This window comes from Saccostrea cucullata, unplaced genomic scaffold (assembly GCF_032062105.1).
Source record: "Saccostrea cucullata isolate Sc308-1 unplaced genomic scaffold, CSIRO_AGI_Scuc_v1 ctg356, whole genome shotgun sequence".
Lineage (NCBI taxonomy): Eukaryota > Metazoa > Mollusca > Bivalvia > Ostreida > Ostreidae > Saccostrea > Saccostrea cuccullata.
In genome coordinates, this window is record NW_026918279.1 from 1,227,459 (window position 1) to 1,252,756 (window position 25,298).

At 34.6% G+C, this 25,298-nt stretch overlaps 1 protein-coding gene across 3 annotated transcripts in view; it reads right to left on the reverse strand.

Moving 5' to 3' along the window:
- LOC134262071 (ATP-dependent translocase ABCB1-like) overlaps window positions 1-25,298 on the reverse strand; it is a 54,146-nt gene that overhangs the window by 11,011 nt on the left and 17,837 nt on the right. For 2 of the 3 annotated variants that reach the window (XM_062744461.1, XM_062744468.1), the window contains 13 exons: window positions 24,924-25,085; window positions 24,664-24,691; window positions 23,252-23,388; window positions 22,603-22,755; window positions 22,288-22,392; window positions 21,992-22,153; window positions 18,594-18,762; window positions 17,791-18,067; window positions 17,004-17,160; window positions 14,581-14,778; window positions 13,682-13,888; window positions 13,285-13,431; window positions 11,350-12,932 (listed from right to left, as the gene is read on the reverse strand). In XM_062744461.1, the coding sequence (XP_062600445.1) occupies window positions 12,726-12,932; window positions 13,285-13,431; window positions 13,682-13,888; window positions 14,581-14,778; window positions 17,004-17,160; window positions 17,791-18,067; window positions 18,594-18,762; window positions 21,992-22,153; window positions 22,288-22,392; window positions 22,603-22,755; window positions 23,252-23,388; window positions 24,664-24,691; window positions 24,924-25,085 (2,109 nt within the window). In that variant the 3' untranslated portion in view covers window positions 11,350-12,725. Of the gene's footprint in view, window positions 1-11,349; window positions 12,933-13,284; window positions 13,432-13,681; window positions 13,889-14,580; window positions 14,779-17,003; window positions 17,161-17,790; window positions 18,068-18,593; window positions 18,763-21,991; window positions 22,154-22,287; window positions 22,393-22,602; window positions 22,756-23,251; window positions 23,389-24,663; window positions 24,692-24,923; window positions 25,086-25,298 lie in introns of those variants that run through there. The other variant, XM_062744475.1, reaches the window with a different exon arrangement.

Sequence of the window (25,298 nt, forward strand, 5' to 3'; positions counted from 1 at the left end):
AAGGCTGACATGTTGTAGGCCTTTTCTACCTCCGCTGACTGGAAATCGAATGATAATGGCGGGAAATTTTAAAGACCCAATTTTTTAGATAGTTTTCGATTGACCAAGAGTTACTTCCCGTTGGCCGCCATACTGGAGGTCCAAACGCTCATATTCCTTCATTGTTCAACCAATTTAAAATTTTTATATTTGCTATTCTGAATTAGAAATCATTATTTTTCTGAAGTATATAAATTTTTGGAAGCCTCCTTTATTTAAGAAAAATTATTTGATAAAGATTTTCCACCAAATATTTCTGCTTTAGTTTCTTAAACTTGGTTACCTCCAATATGGCGGCCAACGGGAGGTAACTTTCGCTAAATTCAGGCCTATCGAAAACTATCTATACCCAAGATGTCAAAATCTGTGTATACGTAGCATTACACAGGAAGTCTGTGTTTGGTAATCAGGGTCATCATTACGTGTTTTTTGTCTGGTTTTGAGTGAAACTACGTAAAATAATTATTTTAATGTGAAATTTATTTGTAAACTTAACGCATTCATCGTAATCATGGTAATGTTTTGAAGGAGAAAAAATAAAAAGATACATGTATATCGTTTTAGAAAATGTTTTCCTTACATAAATGCCACTATTTGCCACTTATTTAATATTTCACTGAGTGGTGACGGGTCTAACTTCGTTCCTTATCGCTAAAACATAAGAAATGTAAAGAAATTTATTAAAAGATAGAATTATTTAGGAAACAATTTTAAAAACTGGTTTAACAAATGCATCGATAAGTTAGAGACGAGATAAGGTGAGAAGTATCAAGTATTGTTATTTTCTTCTCTCCTCACAGTTTGAATTGTTGAAAACCAAATTGATTTTCCAAATTGAAATGTACGTAGACGTCTAGACTCTTGTTATTACTATCCCCAGGGAAAGTAATAACGAACCGCCAACTTCTCATTATATAGAGAGTATATAATGAGTTTTTATTCTATTAGCTTCTTAAAACATATATATTGTCTTATTTATTTATGTTTTATTTATGATTATTTATATCATATATAGCATTTAGTGCTAAGTATAGGTTAATTACTATTACAATCTATGAGGACCCCATTGGAAATAAGCACATTATTGCTTTCATGGGTCATCCTCCGGTAAATGGCTATACTTAGTACAAAAATTATATAGTTACCCGCCATTCTCTTTTAGATATACTGAATTAAATATATTTCTCAAGTACTTGCTTTTTATGATATAATGCTAGTGTTTTATTACAATTGTATTTTTTACGAAAACTTATGATTTCTTTGGATTCCATGTGCCAATTATGTTCTTATGTGTCTATCTTATGCTGCATATATGACATGTGCCATTTCCTGAATAAACAAACAAACAAACAAACAAAACAAAGAGAATTTTGGAAAAAGACTGATCAGTGTCGTACCTAAACTTGTGTCTGTTTCAATCTGATTAAAATCAGATCCTTTGATCCGCTCACATAGATCGCTACACGATGCTACGTGGCTGCAATGATCCGATCTTTCAAAAAAAGAACAAAAATTGAACAGGGCATATAATCAATTAACACGGACCCCCTAGAGAGGTGGGATCAGGTGCTCTAGAGGAGTGAGTATGTCCTGTCGACCGATAAAAAAAACTAGCATATTATATATTTGTAATAGAGTGAAATTTTACATGTTTTTAATGAATTTATTTTTCAGGTATTTTCTTTGATTTTATGATCATTTTCAGAGTTTAAATTGAAATATTTAAATAAAGATTTATTTCATTCAAACTATAAATTAAAGTATGTGTTTTGTTATTTTATCATTTATGAAGTCTTACAGGTAAAGTATTTAGTTATCTTTTGGGTTTACCTGTAGATTTGTAGTTATTTATAGATCTGGTTAGATAGTGGTCATTCTGGATTGGTCAGGTGATTTTAGGGAATTCTATTCTTGTTTTTCATGCCCAAGCGTTCTGATGGGTGTGTATGTTCTGAGACATTTTTAGAAGTTTTGGTTTGATCAGTACTTGATATTCCTAGTTTGAAATAAGTATGGACTGAGATTATTCCATTACCAGGTTAGTGTTTAGTTTAGGTTTTCACATTTCTTTATTTTCCCTACTTTATCTACTTTGTGTGAATGTTTGAATGTTAGACTGAGTATGCTAGGGAGTGAAAGTCTTTTGTGAGATTTGTATGAAAGCTGTAAATAAGTAATGTAAATATAATAGCATTAAATAAAGTTTATTTTATTTCTAAATAATTTGCTAAAATTAGAATGGAGAAAATGAGTGTTTTTAAGTTATAAAGTTTTGAAGTAAACAAATTCCTAAAGTATTCATTTTTCTAAATAATTCCCTACATTGAGCAGTATATCATTTTTTTACATTTAGAACACGTACCATATTATTGAGACAGCTGAGTTTTGTATATATACTGTAGCAGACCTTTGCACCTCATGGGAGGTAAGGTTAACTGTGTGTTGATATAAAAATGAACACAGCATCATTTTTAAATATTGATGAATTATAAGCTATTTTTGAAAGTATTTAAACTCATTTTTCTTTATTTGTTCAATTCATGTAATTTGAGAGTTTTGCATGAGGTTATCTCTTATTTGAAATTTACCTAGTTTGTGTTCATCAGAAACTATGAATATTCTAAATTTATTTATAATGAGTTTATGACAACATTGTTGTTGAAAAGGATAATAGTTTACATTGGAAATTTTGGTTTTATTTTATGTTATAACTGCTTTGCTTGTGAAAATTTGCATGCAGAGTTATTGTTCTTGTATTTATAATTTTAATACGTATTACAGGGTCATCTATATGTCATCTTTACCATAATGGGCAATAGTCTACCATCACAATAAAACCCACGTATTATAACCAGATGGAATGTGTTTGAGTTGTGTATTTCCACCCGGTTTCATATTTACATTTACAAATGTTTTCTTTTATAAAACACCATAGAAAGCAATGCGTATCTGTAACTGTATAAATACCAGCCACGTAGCATCGTTTTTGAAAAGGGGGGGGGACCAGCCAGAGAAAAAAATTTTGACTTACCTGAAAAAAGTTGACAAGCAAAAAAAAAAGGGAAAATACCCAAACTCGAAAATCCTATTTCGTGGGGGGTGGGGGGGGGGGGGGGGGTAGAGGCCAACTTTTTTCAATACTTCTTTCGGTACCAATTTCCCTGCTTTTTATACTACATTTCCTTCTTATTAACTTACTGTACTCTAAAGTGGGCCAACCAGCATTTAAATGAACATTTCCAATAGTAAAAGTAATGTTCCCAAAAAAAGGGGGGGCAGGCCCCCCTGCCCCCCCCCCCCGTTGCTACGTCCCTGAATACAGGTACACCTCACTGCGTATGTAAATTATATTATAGCCAATTGCATATCCAAACATGAAGAAATCAGTCCTCAAGTGTGGTATCTAGGGGTCCTCATTAAGGACAGTGCTGGTGTTGAATAAGACCCCTTTGCTACCTGGATTCAACATATACATATTTTTTTCTGTATATTATACATTGAATGTCTTTGCATCAATTTATACCAGTGGCTGATTCAGGAATTTTCTAACCGGGGGGGGGGGGGGGCAGTAGAAGGCAAAGAGTCTAGTGGCTATACTGAAGCCCCCAATGGGTCTAAGGCCCCGGAAGCTGACAAGTTCTTACAATCAAGAGGCCTTTTTTCCTTGATTTTAGGATAATGGACATATAAGTTTAACATGCGAAAATTTCAAACCGAGGGGGGGGGGGGGGGGGGGGCACACCCGGCGCCCCGGCCCTGGATCCCCCTTTGTATACGTACTTTTTAAAAATCACTGCAAAAATGTGAATGCATAGAAACTGCTATAAAAGAACAAATGTTAATATATAGATATGATACATATAATGTATATATGATTTTCCCTATGTAGAAGTCATATCATTACCCTGATATGATCATTAAAACATTAATCGCAATGTATGTTATAATTTATGTCCAATATATGTTGTATATTACATATGTTTTTGATAAAAGAAAAAAAAACCTTCTTTGGCAAATTTTAGTAATTTGCTAATTAATATAATTTACATTTGCAAATATTTTTCCTTCAGATTCTTCACAAGTTATAAAAGAATTCAATAAGATGTTGTTATATGTAATGTTTTTATTGGTCTTTATTTTTTTAAAAATTCAATATTTTAGGCTATCTACTGTGTGACATTTAAATCTGAAATGACACAAAAAGGATCGAGTCTACCATACGAATGCACAAACATGATAAGACAAGAACTAAGAGTCAATAATGATTTTAAATACTCATGAAATATAAGTTAGATAACTTAGAAATCTTAGAATTATCTACCTGATATACCTAATAAAATATCATAAAAACGGGGAAACATTCTAGGGACATAATTCATTTCAGTAAACTTTATACAAGAATATATGTTTTATCATAAAGGTGTTCTTGAATAAATAGCTTGTTCCAAATTTAACTCAGTATTTCAAAATTAAATTCTGTGTAATATTAAACACCACCTTTTGAAAACAAATCCACTGGATCCTTCAAATGCTGAGACCAAGTCCTTTACTGACTGGAGTGCAAGTACCTGTTAGAAACACCGGTGGGGGGCACACAAATTCGGGGAGATGATTGCGGAATTGCACCATCTCATCGCCAGAAACTCTGCATGCCCTGTCGTAATCTCCCTTATAGAAATGCCAACCCTTACTCGGGCCCATGGAACCAGCAGAGAACTTTGTAAATCACGTGTGAGTGAGGGGGAGGTCAGTCTGTTTGGAATTGAAACTGTTTGAATTCTAATAATAATACACTGCAGATACCAACAACTCACACACATGCATTGGGGATGTACACGTACATTCAAACGGCATTTAATTTCAAATAAGACTGAGATGCGTATCAGTTAAAGGAGATGAGACATTCAACAGGTGTACGCGCACTTCATTTTCTGATCCCACCTCTGATGTTTTAGATGGACTTTTGAGCTTGAATACTGCTCGTTACATGTATTTCTGCTTGTATATTATGTCATAGGGGTAGATTCGAAATAAGATACTGTAACGTTTGGTGTCTGTGAAGTTATTGCTTTTCATCAATACAAAACCTCATGTACATGTTTATCAATCGACGGTCTTGATAAATATGTAATTACTATTTCCTATTAAAATTTGACACACAATGAGCTTAAAACTGAATAATAATAAAAATATTAAGTGTTTTATGATTGTATCATGGAAGGTTATAGAAAATTAAATCTTTTGTTTCTGACTATATTAGTCGACAAAGGCCAACTAAGTTTATGACAAACGAAACTAGTGCTAATTGTGAAGTTACGCTCCCCAACTCCCTTTTTCGTATTCCCTGTAAGCTTCATTAAATAAGACAAACTCTATGCATTTGAGACTTTAACAATGTTTACCCAAAAGTGTACCAAGTTCATTCAAATTTTGCGTGCGCATGTGAATGCATGTGCGTAATGACCATATCATCTTGTCTACAAAATCTATATATTTTTATATACTAAATATTAAAGCATTTAATCCAAAAGTATTAAAAAGATCCTATTAAAATTCACGTGCACGCACGTAATGAGCATGGTGAAATCCTGTAGATGTCCGTTACAATAATAACCCCGTTTGGTTGAAATCCAAGGGAGTTATAGCTGTTTAAAGTTTCAGCCAATCAAATTGCAGCGCACGTACATGCACGTGTATGCATGTGCATGGTGACCATATTTTCTTGTAGTAGTCCAGTATATCTATCTATGTTCCAAATTCCATCCTGTTTGGTTGAAAATCAAGGGAGTTATAGCTATTTAAAGTTTAAGCCAATCTGCAGCGCACGTGCATGCACGTGTTTTCATGATAATTGCTATATATCTTGTTGTAGGATATCCTAATGCATGGCTATTTTCAAAATTTCAAAGGATTTCGTCAAAAAATAAGAAAGATATTGAAACTTTAGTTTCAGCCAATCAGAGCAAAGCGCACGTGCATGCGCGTGAGATCTTGCTATTTTGACCATGTCATATTGTCTATGCTTCTAATATATCCTTATAAGTTTCAAAGCATTTCATCAAAAATTTAAACAGTTACGCCTATATCAATTAAATCGGTCATTTCACATGTTGCACGTGCACGCTCTTGCAAGCACGTGCGCGCAAAATGTTTCCGCAAATCTACATAACATGTCTACTGACCCTAAAAACATTTCACCTTAGTCGGATGTATAGTTTATTCAATCCCGGACAAAAAATTCAAAAGAAGAAGAAAAATAATAATAATAATAAGAAACAGAGTAAAAACAATATGTTCCCCAACTTCGTTTGGGGAACATAATAACTTCAGCTTTTCCATCTTCCAACTTTCTTGATTAAATGTACAGTTTATTCAATATTCAAAAGCAGGTTCCAAGTAAAATTAATTTTTTTAACCGAGACAGGCTACTCGCACATACGTTAATGTTGCAGGAAATTCAGCAATCTCCTCCAAAGGTAGCCTTTTCTAAATTTATTATCGTAATAGTGATTTTATAATTAGCAAATATAGTACATGCAACTTAAAACTGGGACGTATTTTCCTGACTTGTTATCTTAAAGAGAGTTTGTTTTTTTTGGCCCTCAGAATTTCTGAAAAATCGGAACTGCTCAGATTTAGTTGACAATATGTTAAATAAACATAAATATTCAAATAATTATATCATCTTTAAAGAATTGAACGTTAACTTATCTTTAAATAAATTTCAGAAAGGCACAATTAAAAAAAAAAATAGGTACAGTTGATTTAAAGATAGGTGTAAATAATTATACCTATCTCTAAATTCTACCTAAGTTCAAATTAATTACACCGATCATCTATAATAGAATTGTACCTATCGTCAATTCTGTAAGTTTCCTTCCTGGTCTGATTTATCGACATCCGGATGAATGAGATTCTACTGTATGTGACATATCATATGGGGCAGATTTCCTTCCTGGTCTGATTTATTGACATTCAGGTGAATGAGACTCTACTGTATGTGGCATATCATATGGGGCAGATTTCCTTCCTGGTCTGATTTATTGACATTCAGGTGAATGAGACTCTACTGTATGTGGCATATCATATGGGGCAGATTTCCTTCCTGGTCTGATTTATTGACATTCAGGTGAATGAGACTCTACTGTATGTGACATATCATATGGGGCAGATTTCCTTCCTGGTTTGATTTATCGACATCCGGGTATAGGAGATTCTACTGTATGTGACATATCATATCGGGCAGATTTCCTTCCTCTGATTTATTGACATTCAGGTGAATGAGACTCTACTATATGTGATATATCAAATGGGACAGATTTCCTTCCTTTTGTGATTTATTGACATCCAGGGTGATTGAGACTATATTGTATGTGACATATTATATGTATTTACACTATATATAATTTTGAATAATGATTCTCTATAAATACTATATATTGTAAAAAGATTTTTCTTTATACAATAATGTATATTGTATATAGAAATTCTATATTCATTTACAGTGTACACTGTAGAGAGACATCTTCTATTCTGCATCTTCTTCTATATACTATAAATTGTAGGTAGAGATTCTCTGGTACATACACTATACAATGTAGACTGGAGATTGATTGATTGCATGTTGTTTTACATCCCATTCAAGAATTTTTCACTCATGAAGAGACGTCACCATATACCGGTGAAGAGCTTCAAATTTTGACCTTGACTCGGCACTCATGGTCACTGAGCAGTGAGGGATCTTCATCATGCCAACGCCTGACTTGACAAGGGACATCGGCTTTTAAGGTCTCATCTGAAGGACCCGCAACTTTCACTTCAAGTCATGAGCGCAAGGCGAAGGAACAGTAGCTACCCAATTTTTTAGTTGGCTCAGTCGTGGCCCAGATTCCAACTTACGACCTCCCTATCAGTGAGCAAGCACTCTACCGACTGAGCTACTGTGAACGGTTTGTAGACTGGAGATCATATAGAGATCACTATATTTTATAGGTAGAGATTCTCCATACACAATACAATGTACAATGTAGAGAGAGATCTTTTTAACCTATATATATATTATTATTCTCTGTACATTTTACAGTGTGTATTGTAGAAACTTCTGCATTTTGTTACACTATATACAGAGATCAATCTTTCTTTATATCAACTTACCGACACAGTGGTAAATCTCTTCATTTATACTATACTGTATACAGGATTACTTTCGCCCCGTGTTATTTTCGTTTTTTTCACATTTCCAAACATTTTACCCGGTTTTAAATTCGCCAAATTCTGTTTAAGAAATTCTGCTGTGTTTTTTTAATTCGCCCCGTTTTGAATTCGCCCACCTATGAATAGGGCGAAAATAAAATGGGGATGAAATTTTCCCTGTATACAGTATATATATTTCCATTTCTAATTTTTTTTCTCCCCTGGGATAACTCTTTGAAAGTTAGTGGAGTTGATTTCATGATAATTCTACCGGAATTTAAATTAGGCAAATCAATAGGTCAGAAGCTAATGAGGTCAAATATGCATGTAAATCTTGTAGGCTGTCTTTGTGTTTGACGTCAGTGGGTGAGGAATATTGAAATTGGCATGGGAGTCCTCATGTAATTTTTAAATCCATTAGTCTACATTTTTAAAAATCTAAACCTACAGTTTTATTTCATAACAAGAGGCCCATGGGCCTTATAGGTCACCTGAGTATCGTGCAACAACTTTCAAACAATTAAAATTGGTTCGTGTTTTAAACCAGAGGCCATGAAATTCACAATTCACAATTTTGAAAGAGGCACCATTGCTCCTCATAATTATGAGCTTAGCATGCTTACTCTATTTACCTAATACCCAGATGTAGATCAGAGTAACAAAGAGAAAATGCACTTCCACTTTATAAACAGTTGTGCACCTCATCCCAAAGGAACCACTGACCCTGGGGCCACATATTTCAAAATTTTGCAAATTTTATCATAAAATGGTTGATGAATACTAGATGCACCTTTCTTCATCATAAGTACATATACTTGGATCATTGGCATAAAACCCAGGAGCAAAGAAAAGATTTTCAAAGATTTAATGTATTTTCACTATGTAATCAATAGAGCCCCGCCCTAACACCAGAACCCCTGACCCTGGGGCCATAAAATTCACAATTTTGGAAGAGGCACTCTTGCTCAACATAACTATGTGTTAAGTTAGTTCATTTAATACCCAGGGGCAGAGAAGATTTTCAAAGAATAAATGCATTTTTAAAAAATAACACCAGAACCCCTGACCCTGGGGCCATAAAATTAAAATTTTATTTTTAATAACTATGTCTTAGTTAGTTTACTTAATACCCAAGAGCAGAGAAGAATTCTTTCAAAGAATAAATGCATTTTCACTATATGATTCTCTCTAATACCAGAATGGGGCCATAAAAACAAAGAGGCACTCTTGCTCAACATAACTATGTACTTAGTTAGTTTACTTAATACCCAAGAGCAGAAAAGAAGATTTTCAAAGAAATAATGCATTTTCACTATATAATCTATATAGCCCTAGCACAAAAACCCCTCATCATGAATTTCACAATTTTGGAGGAAATGCTCATTACATTCATGCCAACAGTTTGCCTGCTTGAAGGAGTATTTTTAAAGATTGCAATAATTTTGGTGGTTTTGGCCCCACCCTTAAAAAAATTTTTGTTCTTCACCCACAGAGAGACAAAATTTGGTTGAAACTGGTTTGGCAGTTTCATAATCTAAAAATATTTGGAGAGAGAGAGAGAGAGATTTTATGAGTAAATGTAGACTTGGTGTTAAGAGGTTAGAGATGACAACATTTATAAACAAATTATATAAAACAAAAAATATCACAATTCATAATGACAACTTTTTGATACAAAGACTACAAAGCAATTTAAACAAGAGATGTTTGTAAAACATTTATGCCCCCCTCCCCCCAAATTGGATCTTTTCACAAAATATATTTGTCTAAATACATTACCCAAAACATAACTGGACCTAGATATTTAGCTAAAAATCTGTATACTAAATTTAATTTCAATATGTACAACCTCAGCAAAGAAAATGAACGGAAACTGCAAATAATTGGAATTTTACCAAGTCCAAGGGGCATAACTCCAACAAAAAGGGTGCGATCATACCCAAAACATAACTTGGCCTAGATATTCAGCTGAAAAATCTGTATACTAAATTTCATTTCAATATGTGCAACCTCTGCAAAGGAAATGAACGGAAACTTCAAATAAGTGGAATTTTTCTAAGTCCAAAAGGGCATAACTCTAACAAAAAGGGTGCATCCGTACTCAAAACAGAACTTGGTCTAGATATTTATCTGATAATTCTGTATACTAAATTTCATTTCAATATGTGCTACCTCTGCAAAGAAAATGAACGGAAACTGCAAATAAGTGGAATTTTTCTAAGTCCAAGGGGCATAACTCTGTAAAAAAAAAGGCGCTATCATACCCAAAACAGAACTTGACCTAGATATTTACCTGATAAACCTGTATACCAAATTTCATTTCAGTATGTGCAACGGTTGTGAAGAAAATGTAACTAAATAAACATGTAAGCAGCAAAGCAATATGCCCTCCCTTCTTCGAAGGGGGGCATAAAAATAACAACTCTGATAAAATATAGAATTTTATTTTTAAAATTGTCTTTCATTTAAGATAGAAAAATTCTTTAAAAATCAGATGAGAATCTCACATATTAAAAAGAAACATTATGACTACATAACTAATCAAAGTAACTGAAGAAGAGCCTCATCATGCATTGAAGAAATATCTATCAGAAGAACATGGTATTTTTCTTTAATAATTTATCATCTTAACAAAACTTAAAGAATAATAAAATATAAAACATGGCCCATTGTTCTTTTCAAGAGAGAGAAAAGAGGAGATAATCTAAAAATATTTGGAGAGAGAGAGATTTTATGAGTAAATGTAGACTTGGTGTCAAAAGGTTAGAGATTACAACATTTATAAACAAATATAAAACAAAAAATATCACAATTCATAATGACCATCACAGCATGATCATTTTATAACAAGAATTCATCACAAATATATTTGATACATTTTGACATTTGGCACAAAATCTACTACACTACTAATATGGATTTCAAATTATGACAATGTAGAGAATCACAGCCCATGACTGCAAGTATAAATGGGTCAGATATATTTCTTTGACAAACACGCATTTTCTTTTTTCATATTTTTCTTTATCTGAATTAAATTGAGATTCAGTGATGGGGCATGTAGTACATAAGTTATCTTTCCCTTATATATATGTAACATTATTATAAAGGTATGTAAATAAACATGTAAATATGTATCTTGAATGTGACTATAATTATACATATATTCAAATTTATCAAAAGATAATTGAAATGTAATTACTCTTGTTAAATACTTAAATAATATCAGGCACTTGAATATGCATGTACATGTATTCTGTTGTACTATATTAATAAATAAAATACATATGACATTTTTATTAAATAATTACAGTCCAACCTTGTTATCTCAATCTCAATGATTCAGGATATCTGAGGATTCCAGATATCCAGGGTAATAAACATAAAAAAATAATGGGTTTGGGACTATAAATATCACATCCATGGTATCTGAGATGTCAGTGTTCAAAATACATAAGTTCAGCTGTATATTGTAAAAGGATTGAAGAAATAAACAATGAAAAAAGGTTGGGTAAAATCTATTGAACTTTTGTAATCTTTCAACATATCTTACATCCTTATCCTTAAAGTGCAAAGTTAATATTCTACTTTTGATATCTACATGTGCCATTCTTTCATGGAATAAATAAAAGATACCCGTTTTTACACGTTTCTCATATTATTATAAAATGCTGTTTGGTTCATGTTACAGAGGGCAATAAGACTTTTAGGTATTTAAAACTACTCTGAGAAATCATTTCTCAGTCTTAAAAAAAGTGAAATTCTATACATTAACACTTTTTACAGATATAAGTCCCAGTATTTAACTTAGCACTAATCTAAAGAGTAAGATTCAAAAAAGGAATAGAGTATATTGAAGTAATTCTTCATTGTCATGCAACAGAAAGTATCTACTCCATACCTAAAATCGAACATAATGGACATGAAGATAATTATATAGTCACACCTCATTATCTCGAGCTGAATGGGGCAGAGAAAAAAACTTCCGAGATATCAAAAACTCCATATCAAGGATAAAATAAGAAAAATCATTGTGGGACTTTAACATTACTTTGCCAAATTAATGGTATTTGAGATTTCCATGCTTGAGATACCAAAGTTTAACTAGTGATTCTTCTCTCTTAACACACATGAACAAAGGAAGTAAATGTCATTTTGATAAAAAGTCAAACACAGGAAATCTTTAAACATGGTACTCCATTAACAGAGCTAAAATTATATCAAATACATATATCAAAATTAATACATATTTCAATTAAATCTTAAACAATTGAGAAGACATGACAAATGTTTGTTCACGTTCATAGCACTTCAAACTCAGAAAATGAGAAAAAGTTTTGAGAAATTTACTTTTGCCAAACACTGCAGACCTGCATACAATCACTTACTTAGGGCTGCTGGGGTGCTTTACTTAATTCCTTTATCAAAAGAAATAAACTGAAACACCCCAAATATCAACAAAGTCTTTCGAAAAATACTAAGTTTCTTTGTTGTTAATTCTTTCCTCGTTTGTTTGCAGTGTTGACCAGGCGAGCGTAAATGCCCTGTTTGGACATTAAGTCACTGTGACGACCTTGCTCCGCGACCTCTCCGTGTTTGATGACACAGATCTTGTCTGCGTTCTGAATCGTGGAAAGTCGGTGAGCTATGACGATACATGTTCTTCCTGCTCTTGCTTTGTCAAGGGCTTCTTGGACAATCTAGAAAATTAATTAAATTAAGTTATAGAATACAGTATTGCAATCCATAAATCTTCATATTATGCATTTTTTGCATTAGCAATTTCTTTTCTTATGCAGTTCATAATAGAAATTACAAATGTAAAATATTGTTAGTTAGCTTGCAGATGTATTCATAATTCTTTCTTTTAGCCCTAACTGGCAGCAAATTCAGAATTTAATGTAAAAGCTTCCAAACATAATGGATTCAACATTAACAAATAGCATAAAAGGGTTGACATCTTACTTTAGAAATTGACAATAATTTTGATACTGATGATATAAAAACTTCCTGAATGTATGGACAGTGAAGGATATTTAAACAGTGTATTACCTTTTCACTCTCTGTATCAAGGGCAGAAGTGGCCTCGTCCAACAGAAGGATCTTGGGATTTCTGACCAGTCCACGGGCGATGGCCACTCGCTGCTTCTGTCCACCTGAGAGTTGTGTCCCCTTGTCACCGCAAAGTGTGTCATAGCCCTGTGAAACACAGAATTTCATGCTAAAAAATTGCTCTCAAAAATATTTGATTGGTTTCTAGCTTATAATTTAAAGTGCATATCACACATTCATGTAAACAGCTACTTCTGAAAGTAATTTAAATCCTCAAAAAGTTTATCAAATTGAAAAAAAAATTAACTTTAGTTCATAGACATGATTTTCTTACCGATTCATTTCATAACTACAGATCTTTTTTTTTAAGTACATGACAAATATTTCATTTTCTTACATTTGGCAGAGACTGGATAAACTCGTGAATATTAGCATTTCTGGCGGCCTCAATGATCTCTGCCATCGGAACCTCTCTGAAGTTATCCCCGTATGCGATGTTCTCCGCAATACTGCAATCAAACAGCACGGGCTCCTGGGATACGATTCCAATCTGACGACGCAACCACTGGACGTTCAGATCTTTTAAATTATTCTTATCCAGTAGCTAAAATATATTGTCAAAGAGATATTTTACAAAAAAATCTGCAGTCATTTGAGTATTAGTAAATTTACACTGATATAATTGTGTTGAATATGATTACATATTATTCAGTGCTTATAACATCGATATTTTATGATCAAGAAAATTAGCTGACACAATTCATTGTTTTAACATTTATTTCGACTGAAAATTAAAATGTTTTCAAAATACTGTTTAAGTGGAATTTTTAGCAGATTTTGCAGGCTGTCTTTTAAAAATCAGTTATCAAATTTAGTGAAATGTAATTTTAGCAATTTTATTGTGCATTGAAACATATCGTATAGCGGGTTTTCTTGGCGGGTGTAAATTTTGGCGTTTTGCCTGCTCAAAGGTATGTGAATAATTTTGGCATAATTTATTTTAGTGGACACAGGGTTTTATCTCTTTGCAAATGAACACTAAGAAGAATACTGAATATTTTAGCAATTAAAATGCCAAAATAAGCCAAAATTAGCACCTCGCTAAAATAACAAGCTATACGGTAACAGTTACAAACAAATTGATAGAGATAGAGATATTTCAATTTAGCGATATCAACACTCTCTTTAAAATGCCAAAACTGAATTCTCCCTTAAATTTCTGCTTATACATCTACCATACTATGTAAAATAGTTCTAGAATGACAAAAATAACACAACATAGTGGTATCTACTGACCACATCACCCGTGTCTGGGTCATAGAACCTCTCAATCAGCTGCATGGTGGTGCTCTTGCCACAACCTGAGGCTCCCACTAACGCCAGGGTCTCCCCGGGGGTCACATCAAGATTCAGACCCTGTAGGACCTCCATATCCGGCCGAGTCGGGTAGCGGAAATGGATGTTTCTGAAGGACACAGCGCTAGTGAAACTCTCCTGTAAAAGAAGGAAAATGGTTTTAATTGAAAGTTAAATATGTATGTATTGGAAGAAAGATAATTAAAATCCTATTATTATTAGCTTTTGTTAGCAATAGCACAAACACTGTTACGCTATAGAGAAAAACGAAATTCAAAACGACTTGCAGATTGTCAAAATAAAAATTAACAAGAGGCCCATGGGCTTTATAGGTCACCTGAGCATTATGCAACAACTCTCCAGTGATTGAATTTGATTCTGAATCATGTTTTAAGCCAGATGCTATGGCATTCACAATTTTAATGGCATCATTGATCATCATGACTATACACTTAGCAGTTACTTAGTTTGGTTACTTAATACCCATAGGCAAGGCAGAGGAACAAAAAATGCATTTCAACGAATCAGTAATATTCAGCAATAATCAGTAGTGCCCCTACCACACATGAACCCCTGACCCTTAGGCCTAGATCCACACATTGCACAATTTTTGAAAAGGCATCCTTGCTTTTCAAAAATATTTGATTAATACCAAGGAGCAGATTTCAAACAATTCATTCATTTTCAGTCTATAAGTACAGCCCCCCTCCTCTATAGTACCCCTGACCCTGAGGCCTTGAAATTCACAATACTGGAAGAATGGGTCTTGGTTCATAACTATATATTAGGTAGTTCAACTGCTTAATACCCAGGAGCAGAGAAGAAGATTTTCAAAGAATTCATGAACTTTCACTATATAATCAATAGAGCCCCGCCCTATCACAAGAACCCCTGACCCTGAGGTCCTAAAATTCACAATTTTGGCAGAGGCACTCTTGCTCATCATAACTATGCAGTCACTTAGTTAGTTTATGTAATACCTAGGAGCAGAGAAGAAGACTTTCAAAGAATTCAAGTATTTTCACTATGTAATCAATAGAGTATCCCCCCCCAAACACAAAAATGATCCTGGGGCTTTAAAATTCACAATTTTAGCAGAGGCACTCTTACTCATTATTTTAACTATGCACTTAGTTAGTTTATTTAACACCTAGGAGCAGAGAAGAAGACTTTCAAAGAATTCATGTATTTTCACTACATAATCAATGGAGCCCCCCCCCCCCAACACAAAAACCCCAAACCCGAGGGCCATGGATTTCATAATTTTGGTAACAGTACTCATGCTCATCAAAACTATTCACTTATTTTATCTATTTAATACCCAGGAGCAGAGAAGAAGATTTTCAAAGAATTCATGTATTTTCACTATATAATCAATAGAGTCCCCCTGACACAACACCAGAACCCCTGACCCTGGGGCCGTAAAATTCACAATTGTGGTAGAAGCACTCTTGCTCATCATAACTATGCACTTAGTTAGTTTATTTAATACCTATGGACAGAAAGGAAGATTTTCAAAGAATTCATGTATTTTCACTATATAATCAATAGAGCCCCCACCCCCAACACCAGACCCTCTGACCCTGGGGTCCTAAAATTCACAATTTTGGTAGAGACACTCTTGCTCATCATAACTATGCACTTAGTTAGTCGATTTAATATCCAGGATCAGGGAAGAAGATTTTCAAAGAATTTATGTATTTTCCCTAATATATAATCAATAGAGCCCCACCCTAATACCAGAACCCCTGACCCTGGGGCCATAAAATTCACAATTTTGGTAGAGGCACTATGGCTCATCCTAACTATGTACGTAGTTTGTTCATATAATACAGGAGCAGAGAAGAAGATTTTCAAAGAAATAATGCATTTTCACTATATACATCAATTTGAAAGCCCTAAGCAAAAGAACCCCTGTATTTCAGGGCCAAGAATTTCACAATTTTGGTAGATACATGCTGATAACAATCATGCAAACAGTTTGACTGCTTGATGTCCAGGAGTAAAGAAGAATATTTTTAAAGATTGCATTAACAAATCGTGGTTTTGCCCCACCCCTCAGGCCCCATGGGGGCAAGGTTGAAATTCAAAATTTTTGTTCCCCTTCACCCATAGATGCTTTGTACCAAATTTGGTTGAAATTGGTTCAGTAGTTGCAGAGAAGAAGCTGAAAATGTTCAAATGTTAACGCACAGCGCACGACGACGGACGAAAACAGATAGCAATAGGTCACCTGAGTTTACTCAGGTGACCTAAAAACTTTGAAAATTGAACCATAACTAATATGGACTTTGGTTAAGTAAATCAATAAATGCATCAATACATTCCAAGTATTGCAAAAATGAATTTTAAGAAATCCTTACATCTTTGATTCCTTCCTCGGAGTAAGGATCAATCTTGGGCTCCCTGTCTAACAACTTGAAGATTAATGCAGCGGACTTCTTGGCCTTCCCAGCATCTGGTGCAAACGCACTGGCCTCACCCATAGCCATGGCACCAAACACAATAGCACTGAATACTCTGTGAAAAAGGACATCAAATTATTTTTTGGTAAGCTGTTAATCCAATAATTAAATGAATATTGCATACGAGTTCCTCATATTTTGCTGAACGCCAATTGTCATTAATATTCTTTCCATAGTAAAGCCCTTTCACAATATCTAGTGACCACCACAATATAAATTTTATTTTATTTGTGATGCATATTGCAAAAGAATGAGGAATCCATTCAGAAATTTATTTATCAATTAAAATGTCTTTCTCCTTAAATAAATTGATAAAATTTGATTAACATGGAAATGAAAGAATGAAACCACAGTAGTTACTTATAAGTTCTTTTGAATAACTATCAAGAAAAATCAAAAAATACTTTTGGAAGTGGAAATTTAATTCATAATTATTTCAATTTGTCTTCCATATCTGACCAAGTCCACCTTCATTCAGTATGTACATGTACATAGTTTTATCCATGAACTACATTCTGACCATAAGTGAATTTTCAATTATCAAATCCAGAAAATAGGTCTGCGCAAGGTCTTTCAGATATCGTTCAAATTTACAATACTTTTTTCATTGCACAGACCCATGACTACATATAATTCTCAAAAATCAACTAAACAGAATTATTCAGAATAAATTATGATAACCTACTTGAACACATCGGTGAATGTCATTTCGTTCTCCTCTATCATGTAAGCACCAAAATAGAAGGCGGTGGCGTAGGCGAAGAACATGACAGCGGTGGACGCCGCGAAGGCGATTCCTGTCAGGTGGGACTTTTTGAGGGCGGTCTTGTAGGGACCGTCCAGCTGTGACTTGTACCGCTCTACCATCATGTCCTCCTGACACAGACTAGCCACCGTACGAATGTTCTCTATCGCCTCTGTCGCTGTTTTACCTGATTCTTCCAAAGCTTCCTTATTCTGACCTGTAAGTAATAATATTCCATACAATTAACCCTGTAAGGAACCTTCCATACCATAAATCTGTAAGTAACATCCCATATAGCTATAACCTCTCAATGCACCCATACACTCATATTCCATACTGTAACAATTACCTACCAGCAGCTTCCATATATATATGTGCAATAATCTTTGTCATTCCACAAAGTTTAAAGAATTTTCTCACATACAGTTAATCTGTAAGTCATATCCCATACAGTTAACATCCAATTACAATTTAATATCCAGTAAGTCATATCTTATACAGTAAATTACTCATACAATTAACCTGTAATTCATATCCCATACATTTAACCTGTGAGTACCCTTAATTCTACAATTAAAGATTTTAATATAGAGCAATGACCAAAATATGTGAAAATTATTTTATTTTGTTTGTTAAAAAAAAGGTGTTGCAAAAATTTGATGATCTACAGTACATTACATCAATTTGAAAGTAATTCAAAATGAGAAGTAGTATTTCAGGGTCATGTCAATTGAGTTTTTTACCTGAGACTCCCTCCAAAAGTTTCATCTGCAGAACCCCAGCTATTCCGATGATTGGGATAAACGCTAGGATGACCAGAGTTAGCTGCCAGCCATACACAAACCCTATAATGATGCCCGTCCCTATGTTGGCAAGGTTCTGTAACATGGTTCCCAGCTGTGCTCCCGATGCCTGTACAATATAACATATAGGAATCTTGTATACAGTCTAACCCTCTTATCTCAAACTCAGTACATTTTACTTATTATTTTGAATGGGCTCTTCAATGTCAAATTGCGAGAATAATAATTCCTGAATGGATGATTGATCAAGACATTTTACATAGATTTTAGCATCATAAAAATAATGGCAAGTCATTTTATTTCATGTGTGGTGCTTCTTATGAAATTACAAGATAATATGTTCCAAGCATATTTTTAGGAATCTACAATATTACTTTGAGATATTCGAATGATCAAGATATTGAGAGTAAAATACTTAAAGAAATTAATAAAAATGCTTAGGACTTCCCAATCACCTTGACATACTGTAGATTGGCAAATAATCATGATGGTTTTAATTTCACTATGTTCGCGTTTTATAATTTCTCCGCAAAATTAAACCCATCATGAATCCTATTATTAGTTTCAGAAACGTTTAAATGATTATACGAAATTTTAAATAATTTCTTGCAGCGTGAAATAAAAACCATTGCGATAGATAGTTTTTGAAAAATCGTGAAATTTTAACACCGTGGAATTAAAACGATTTACAGTATCCATGGTATTCGAGATATCTTTGTTCCAAATACTGAAGTTCAACTTAATTTTTAAAGCTGACAGGTCTTGAAAAATTTAAATTACTATGTACTTCAGAGATTCAATTAGCTTTCTACTTTTTTCATGTACGGTATCTTGATTTGCCACATTTATATACAGTGTGATCCAATATTCTAATGTGTATTTTTGAACTAAGGTCTTAATATTGCCCCTAAAAATCTTAAAACTTCTCACTTATAATTAAAGTACATTTTTGCATTTGGCTCAGATAAAACAAAGTTAAAATCATTTTTGTAACAATCTATCAGTTTTCAGTAGAGGGGACTGTCCTCAATAACCTATATAGTGAAATGTCTGTCCCTGTTTTATTTTTGCCTTCTTTCTCTCTGGAGTGAATTCAGAAGAGGGAGCGTTCAAATGAGAGAGAGTTATCCCTCTTTCGGCACAACTATCCCTCGGTGTCAGCTAGCTATGTGCAAAACTGGGTGAATTTTATAATTAGCAAGAAAGACTGGGACAAAAGAAGTACTGGTCAGAACCCTTCCCCCCAAAATGTTAACTGTACCCACCCCTGGACTTCTGCAGCCTCTGTAGCTATTTTGGTAGTCAGAGCTCCCCCCGCCACAAATATCCACTGTACCCACCCCCTGGACCTGTTAAGATATCTACTGTACCAACCCCCTGGACTGGTCAGATATCTACTCTACCAATCCCCTGGACCTGGTCAGATATCTTTTCTACCCACCCCCTGGACCTGTTAAGACATCTACTGTACCCAACCCCTGGACCTGTTGAGACATCTACTGTACCCAACCCCTAGACCTGTTAAGACATCTACTGTACCCAACCCCTGGACCTGTTAAGACATCTACTGTACCCAACCCCTGGACCTGTTAAGACATCTACTGTACCCAACCCCTAGACCTGTTGAGACATCTACTGTACCCAACCCCTGGACCTGTTAAGACATCTACTGTACCCAACCACTAGACCTGTTAAGACATCTACTGTACCCAACCCCTAGACCTGTTAAGACATCTACTGTACCCAACCCCTGGACCTGTTAAGACATCTACTGTACCCAACCACTAGACCTGTTGAGACATCTACTGTACCCAACCCCTAGACCTGTTAAGACATCTACTGTACCCAACCCCTAGACCTGTTAAGACATCTACCCCCTACATATAGACCTGTTTACACTACCCAACCCCTGGATTTCTACAAGATATCTACTGTACCAACCCTTAAGGATGAAACGGTACTCTACCAATCCCCTGGACCTGGTCAGATATCTATTCTACCCACCCCCTGGACCTGTTAAGACATCTACTGTACCCAACCCCTAGACCTGTTGAGACATCTACTGTACCCAACCCCTGGACCTGTTAGATAACTGTAATGTGACCTGTTAAATTATTACTGTTGTAACCCCAACCTGTTCAGATATCTACTAACCCAACCCCTGACCTGTTAAGATATCTATAATTCAACCTGTTATTAAATGATCAACAACCCAAATTAGATCTGAATCTCTGTACCCAAAATAAAAATCTACTGTACCCAACCCCTGGACCTGTCTAATTATCTGCTAAACCCCTGGACCTGTTAAGACATCGCTTACCCAACCCCTAGACCTGTTAAGACATCTACTGTACCCAACCCTAAACGACCTGAAACATGAGAAACCCCTGGAGAGAGATGACATTACCAAATTCCCAACGGACATCTACTTTACCCAACCACTAACCTTGACAATTACTATACCCAGTTTCTATTAAACCTGTTAAACAAGATTAATGTACCCAATATTTTTAATACACATTGGTTTCCCCAATACGGCTGTAGAAAGGATGTATCTTACTTAACTGACTTTCTGTTATTAGCTACTGTACCCAACCCCAATGACCTGTTAAGAATTCCATTTTGGCGAGACTATAATCTTTTTCAAAAAATAATTTTAAATGTATAACAATGCTTTAAAGATTAAGAAATACCGTTATCAGTACCGATATTAAATGAAACGGTATTTTACCGGTACTTTTGAAGTAACTATTACCCAACCCCTGGACCTGTTAAGTACATCTACTGTACCCAACCACTAGACCTGTTAAGACATCTACTTCTACAACCACTAGACCTGCTAGACATCTACTGTACCCAACCCCTAGACCTGTTAAGACACTACTACCCAACCCCTAGACTTCTGCGTCCTCTGTGGCTAGACCTGTTGACATCTACTGCTACCCCCCTAGACCATATCTTTACACTACCCACCCCCTGGACTTCTTAGCCTCTGTGGCTAGCCTGGTCGTAAGAGCTCCCCCCGACCATATCTTTACACTACCCACCCCCTGGACTTCTGCGGCCTCTGTGGCTAGTCTGGTGGTCAGGGCTCCCCCGACCATATCTTTACACTACCCACCCCCTGGACTTCTGCGTCCTCTGTGGCTAGTCTGGTGGTCAGAGCTCCCATACATATCTATACACTACCCACCCCCTGGACTTTGCGGCCTGTGTGGCTAGTCTGGTGGTCAGAGCTCCCCCTACATATCTATACACTACCCACCCCCTGGACTTCTGCGGCCTCTGTGGCTAGTCTGGTGATCAGAGCTCCCTCTACATATTTTTACACTACCCACCCCCTGGACTTCTGCGGCCTCTGTGGCTAGCCTGGTGGTCAGAGCTCCAGTTGAATTTTTCGGATCATCAAAGTACTCTATGTCTTGTCTCAGTAAGGAACGGAAGCAGTTTTGTCTCAGTCTCATTGTCAGGTTCTCTCCGGAAACACTGAAGCTGAATCCCTGCAAAGAAAAACAATCTTTAAAACACAGCAACTTTATGGGAAATAACTTGGTTATAATCTTAAAGTTCACTCCAATGTAGCCATATTTCTACAGTCCCTGAAAAATTCTACTTTCCCACATACATTACTTACCTGAAGTAGAAAAGTAAGGAAGCTGGCAGCCCCCACCCCCACCAGTAGTAACGTCCACATCAACACCTTGTCTTCTTGTTCACTGTTATTAGAGATGGCAAAGGTCTGAAAACAAATTCAAAATTAAATGTTTCTTCTTAACTTTGTTTTCATTACTTCTTTGATATATATAATTAATGCAATACATCCTAAGCACCACTTATATTCAAAGACACAGATAATATTTTGGCTTCAGTCTATGGTTTGTAAATTATAATTTCTTACTCCCAAGAATATCTGAGAAGACGATAGCAAATGTCAATTATGATTTCTTACTCCAAGAATTTCCGAGAAGATGATGGCGAAGGCTGGCTGTACACCTCCGTTGACGATAGCTCCCAGACTCCCCATCAGTATAAACGGCCACTCGGGGGCGTTCATCTTCAGGACTCGACCAATACCAGCCTCTTCTTCCTTCTCCTCCTTTTTCTAAGAAGTAACAGTTAATTGTTATTCTCTAAATCTTAATTTTTTTTATTCATTGTAAAGATAGGTGTTAAGAAGTTTAATAATTGATGTTTCAGTACTTATTCATTACTTCTTATACATTTGTTTTTCAAGTTTAATAGCATACACATATAGTGTATTGTAAATACATATTTCAATGTTGTGTTTGACTAAGTATTTCAAATTTTACTGCTGAATTCATGAAATTTTTGAGATCATGAATGGAAAAAAATTAATGTATTTGAGGAATACCAGCGAATCATTAAAATTCAAGGGGGCCAATTTTCTTGGATTGCTTAAATTTTATAGGTTTGAAGGGACAGAATTTCATGCAATCACACAAATCTACAAAAAGGGAAGATGAGTCTTAAAACCTTAAATATCAATTAATAGAGAATCTGAATTTGTGGAAGCAGTGTATGAATTCCACGAATACCGAGCCATGTCACAAAATAAAATGATTCCACAGTAGACACACCTTATCCTTGTCCTCGCTTTCTTTAGTGTCTTTATCTACAGGTAAATGGTGCACTGTGTGTTGGCGCTGTAATTTGTGGTCCACTTTCTCTGCCTTCTTGTCCTTTTCACCCACAAACTCGGCAATCAATTCTTCCTCTGAAGAAAAAATAGTAAAAACCCCATTTAGTTATAGGATAGTACAGTTTCCCCCGTAGGAAACAAAGGATGTAGGATTATAAGCAAACTTTGAAGTTTTTTTTATTTACTTTCTTCTCTAGTGAATTTAAGTTTTGTCAAGATATAAATGCAACAGAAGGGCCTTGAGGAACCTTGTCAGCGGCATTAAAGGGGTAGCAGGCATATAAGTAAAGTAAGTAAGATGCAACAGAATGTTTTACTGATAAAGCCATGTATTGAAAAATAAGCCAAGTTGAAAAAAGCATGCATGCTCCGTCTTGTAATCCTGATACAAGTGGACAAGTTTATATGCAAAAAGCTCTCTCTTCAAATTAGAAAATTTTGGAATTTTCCTGCCCTTTAATTAAGCTATCTAATCTATAAAATAATAAGAATAAAAACCATGAAATGTGATTTACCAGCATTTCTCCACAACATTTATTATGAACTAATACATGTTTTTTACATTTCCACAACATGAATTTACCTAAAACTTACCTCCTTCAGTAATTATTAGAAATGCACAAGGTAAACATTTAATAATTAGCATGCAGGAAAGCACATGGCATTGATGAGAGCTGATTATAAATCTTGTTTTTGAAAATGTTGTTTTTAGTTTTACCATTATTTCTAATGACACAATATCTGTCCCTACCTTCTTTATCTGCTGTTATCCGTGAGTAAATGACAGAAAAGAAAAAGAAGTGCATATTTTTAAAATGATGGATACATATATAAAAGTGAATACTGCATGATTAGAGGTACTGATCTATGTTTTACCAGTACTCAGTATTTCTCAGTAAATAAGATGGATGTTATTAATGAATTACAGGTTATATTAAATTTTGAACTCTTCCAGATCGAGTCAAATACAGAGTATTGAACATTGGTGCATAAACAGTCCACAGAACATCATTCTTTAATTAAATGTAATTTAAGTTCAGAAATATGAATTATCTTGTCAAATCGAATTATGGAAATACATGCAAGTGTACCTTTGAAAAGGATATCTATATTTTATAGTACATGTTCAAACACAATTATAGTTAAAAGTTTGTAAGTGACAGGACAAGTGTCTACATGTATGAATTTATTTTCAACATTGATTGTATGCTTTAAAATCTAGGATTGTAAATGTATGCCATAGGTTGACAAATATATTTTATTGATATTTTTAAAGAAATTTATGAAATACATGATTTTATACAATCCACACCACTGAGAAAATTCTGTAAACTGTGATAACTAGCTTACCTTCTTCATCTACTTTTTGATTTTTAGTCTGAAAAACAAATTATAAAAATCTAGCTCCAAAACTCAACTTGCATATTTATAATGTGATAATGTAAAACATAAGAAAAATTCAGATGAAAAAAGTTGGAGAAAAAGTATTGTACATCAATTTTTCTTGTATTAATTTAATAGTCATGAATTATTACAATCAAATCTTTTATTTTAATTTTTGCGATGCTTTTTTCATTTCCAGAATTTACAGTAAGATAAGTGCACCTGACCTGCATGTTGACCAGTGTAGCGTACACGCCTCCTTTCTGCATCAGCTGATCGTGAGTTCCTTTCTCTACCAGCTCCCCCTGTTGGAATCCTGCAATCTTGTCAGCAGTTTTGATTGTAGACAAACGATGAGCAACAACAATGGTGGTCCTACCAGCTCGTGCCTGCAAAACAAAATAAATCATTGTAGAATTTAAGAAAACTGAAAGCTGTAAGCTTAAGATTCAAAATACAGTATTCATTTTTTTTTTGGCCATATGGAGATTGAGGCCAAATATTTATTAATTTCCTTTTCAACACCTGCAGCAAACACAATTTTTTTAAAATAATTTTTATATTGCACAAGTCCTTTCGTATGGAGATTATTTTTAATGAAA